Here is a 4241-nt window from a genome sequence, read left to right as displayed (position 1 = left end):
CCTGGCAGGTAAACGTCCACATGCTTGCCACGTGTGCAACAAGGCATTCAAGCACAAGCATCACCTGATGGAGCATTCACGGCTGCACTCCGGGGAGAAGCCATACCGTTGCGACCGCTGTGGAAAACGCTTCTCACACTCCGGCTCCTATTCCCAGCACATGAACCATCGCTACTCTTACTGTCGCAGAGAGATAGATGGGACCTCCACGCTCACCCCTGAAGACATCACAGGGACAGTGGGACATGACGTTGAAGGTGATGACGGTGAAAATAAAGGAAGAGATGAAGATGGGAATAGCGAAATCGAGGAGATTGGTGATGTGGAAGTTGCTGAGGAAGTTAATGATGATGAAGATGATGATGATGATGATGATGATGATGATGATGACGATTATGATTGTGAGATGAGTGAAGAAGAAGAGAGGAATCAGCAAGGTTGCATGGGAAATCCTGAGAGAGAAGGATCAACATCTTTTGTAGCTCAGGAAGTTGAAAATGGAATGGAGGAAGTAATAAATGCAAGAATGGGGGGCAAAGAGGGGGAACAGCAGAAAAATGGAACATGTCAAGAGACCGGAGTGGAAAATGGAGAAAACTTTGAAGAAAGTGTAGAGGGTGATGATCATGACAGTAAAAGTAAAGTGATTGTAAAGGAGTGTGACGACAATCCGATTACGATGGAGTTTGAACTAGAAAGGCGACAAATTGAAGACTGTGAATTGGAAACGTTTGGAGATAATGCGGGATGTGTGTTGGAAGTGGAAGCAGAAGTGGAGATGGTAGAAGAAGAAAATGAGATTTCTCCAAGAGAAGAAAGTGTAGAGGACAATGAAGAAGTCGAATCGAGGGTTGGGATTTTTGAAGAAGCAACAAATACGAACATGGAGACGGATGAAAGCAACAGATGTGATGATGTGAACGCTGGAAGAGAGAAATGAACAATGTCATGGGAAACTGAAGAAGAGTTGAGCAACGTGAAGGAATGCTGTCAGCACAGTTGTGCTGTACCAGCCGGACTGGTTGTTCTCTCAATAGTAGAGGTGCTGAGTACTGTAGAACAGTTAGCAAAACAAAAACTCACAGTTACTCCTTAAGGTAGTTTTTACCTTGAAGCACGCATGTAGCCGAATATAAGAACACTATCTCCTCAGAGTTCACCATTTGAGTTGACTCTCCCCCTCCTCCCCAACTCCTCCCTCACCCCTCCGGAGGTGGGCATCCGGTGAAGGTTGCTTCTAAGCCAAGCAATGGCAGCCGATAGTGAGGTGGGGACGATGAAGGTGTTGAAGGTGAATGTCAAACCCGATTTTTGTGGTCAGGCCGCCTTGAGCCCCATAAGCAGCCGTGATGATGTGGAGAACATTGTCCGTGTGTTGGGATTAAGTGGAAATCTTAAGAGGAGTTCTTGAATGTGTAGTATCAAGAGAATGTGATAAAAGGGTCTGAAATGGATTGTGCATGAAAGAGTTGGGGGAAAAAAAAAAACAAAGAAAAAAAAAGGAGAAGAGATTGAGAAATTGATGATGTATTGTCATTTCTTGGTGAGAAAGGTGGATGATCATGAGAGCTGCAGGGTTTGTTTCTTTCAGAGGTTATCATAATACATGAGCTTTTTCTTCTTCTTTTTGTTAACATCCTATTTGCTTTAGAAAAGAAAGAAATAAGATAAATCGCCTCCAGAAGCAGCACATCGCAAATGGTGGTAGGTGGGGGTGGGGGTGGGAGGAGAAGGTTGTGAGATGGAGAGGAAGAAGTATTTTGGGTGAGGAAGCACTTGAGTCGAGCAACTTGTGGTATGTAATGAGCCTAATGAAATCTGTGAAATAAATTGTAAGTGAATAAGGATGAATTAATTACAGCACGGGGTTAAACTGCAGCAGTATTATGAGACGATGATATGAAGTATGGGGTAGAACACGATAGCACAAGGTAGACAGTGTGAGCCAGTAGTTGGTGCGTTAAAAGCCTACAGCTACAGGAACCTGATCTAGTACGGGCAACTACAAATTCATGGTTCCTCGAGATCCTTGTATCCGTTCATGAACTGCCATTTAAAGCCATAACTTAGCGTACATATGTCCTCGCTGGTAGGCAGGAGCGACATCGAGACATGAGCCATTGTTCCCTTGTTAAACACCCCGAGAATCGGGTGGTGGGTGGAAAACCATGCGGTATTGAAGGTAGTTGGCAGGTAATGGGGCAATGTTATTGGAATCACATTTTGGAAAAGTTGACAGATTTGTGCCATTTTCGAGTGACTTTCTTAAACCCCGTTACAGGTGTGTTTTGTTGCCCAGTATTTACACAGCTTTTAATAGTATTATTCCACTATGCGTGCAATTTCTTTCTTTTTTTTTAATTGTGTTAAATTTTATCAACATTATTTCTTTCTCTGTCAATGCCTAATCATCCCACATAGTGTCATCATTTTAGCTACCCCAGCCATACCCCATGTGCCCGTGTTATTTATGTTCTATGTTTTTATATTATAGTTTCTATATTCAGTGTAATTTATTCCGTCCATCATTGTACAGTGTTATAAAATTGTTGCAGGAGTATTTAGAGCATTGGAATCAAACAGCCATTGGATATTGATTCCGGATCTCGCCACGGCACTTCATGAGCAAGCATTGTATCAACATTGCACTTCACTACTATGGTGCCATGTCGCCACATTTTTCCATATCACTCCACCTTCTATTTACTAGTTGCCTTCTCCAGACCCAAACCACGGGTAAGAATCAGTCTGATTACCGTTAGGAAGCCTTCTTGTGTTTATTCCTCAATGCCCCGTTGGGCTGTATTTACACTTGTTGCAAGGTTGAAGTCCCTTTTGTTATGTCATTACCCAAACCTAAATAAGATAAGTGTTCAAACCAGATGAGTCATTTTCTAATGTTGTGGGAATTCTGGTTTTATGCCATTGTCTTGCCTGTCACTGCAAGTAAAAGTTGTTTTTTATTTTAAACAGTACATCCCCGTATTTCTTACCTTGTTTTGGGGTTTCAGCTACATACAATGCGTCAGATCCAAATGTAAGCTGCGCTCCTTTCATTCAATAAAAAGGCAAAGCTGTGACCAACAAATGTCTATCTTGTGACTCTGCTTAGCAAACCAAAATAACTGTTGCTGACCTGCATATAGGGACTGTGCCCATGCACATGGCACACTTTCACCGCCTGAGGATTGAAATGGCATTATCTATGAGAAGGTTACCAGCCAACCGCAAAGCACCACCCACCTTTAATCAGGTGAGTAGTGAGACAAGGTATCCCATGGATATGTCCAATTGGGAGGAGGAAGGTGTGTGTGTGTGTGTGTGTGTGTGTGTGTGTGTGTGTGTGTGTGTGTGTGTGTGTGTGTGTGTGTGTGTGTGTGTGTGTGTGTGTGTGTGTGTGTGTGTGTGTGTGTGTGTGTGTGTAGGACAGAGCAGAGGTTGAAGGGGTGAGTGGGAGCAGGGAGAAAAATAAATGAAGGAAATAGACACACACACACACACACACACCTTACTTTGTGTACATTTTTTTTGTATACAGTCAAGGCTCGATGTCAGGTCAGGTTAGATTTGTGACCTGCTACAGGTACCATGTAAACCTGTACTAACCTGTTCCATGGTCGGGTTGTCGGCGACTAAACCGTCTACCCCACCAGGTTTTCTGGTGAGGAGGGTGTTTGGATATGGACACCCAGCAGGATTAAAAACAAAACCTCCAGAACTGCAGGGTCTACCGGAGTGCTCAGTTCCTCAATACTGACCACAGGCTTGTTGTAGCAACTCAAAAGCTGCACCTTAAATCCTGGAGAATGGCACCATCCCAGCCGAGGCTGGATGTTGGCAAGCTCAGGGATGAGAGAGTAGCTGAGGAATTTGCGAACAGGCTGAGTGGACACTTGGGGGGTCTGGGTGCTTTGGGGGGTCCTGAATAGTTGTGGAGTGCCTTCAAGACCACCGTCCTTGATGTTGCCGGTGGATATCTTGGAACTCACCGCAAGACAAAGAAGAATTTTGTCTCTCAAGGGACACTGGATACCATTGACCAGAGTCGCAGAGCCAGGCTGAATGGCAGAGCTGAGCTGTTCAGGGAGCTGAGGCGTAAAACTGTACGTGCACTGAGGGTGGACAAGGAGGCCTATGTGCGAGGAATCTGTGAGGGGGTAGAGCATCACCTGTGGACAGGTGATTCTCGTCCCGCTTACAGGGGAATTCGCGCATTGCGTTCATCCAAGCCCATCCCTCGG

The 4241-nt window shown here is 44.7% G+C and overlaps 1 protein-coding gene across 11 annotated transcripts in view; it reads left to right on the top strand.

Moving 5' to 3' along the window:
• LOC147014295 (uncharacterized) overlaps positions 1–3088 on the top strand; it is a 130829-nt gene extending 127741 nt beyond the window's left edge. For all 11 annotated transcript variants that reach the window (XM_085852186.1, XM_085852187.1, XM_085852177.1 and 8 more), the window contains one exon: positions 9–3088. In XM_085852186.1, coding sequence (XP_085708312.1) covers positions 9–940 — 932 coding nt within the window. In that variant the 3' untranslated portion in view covers positions 941–3088. The remainder of the gene's footprint in view (positions 1–8) is intronic.
• Positions 3089–4241: the final 1153 nt, after the last annotated feature.

Source organism: Eptatretus burgeri, chromosome 13 (genome assembly GCF_056783735.1).
Source record: "Eptatretus burgeri isolate ZD-2024b chromosome 13, Ebu_testis_v1, whole genome shotgun sequence".
Classification (NCBI taxonomy): Eukaryota; Metazoa; Chordata; class Myxini; order Myxiniformes; family Myxinidae; genus Eptatretus; species Eptatretus burgeri.
The sequence above is the reverse complement of the archived record's forward strand: the minus strand, read 5'-3'. Positions and strand labels throughout refer to the sequence as shown.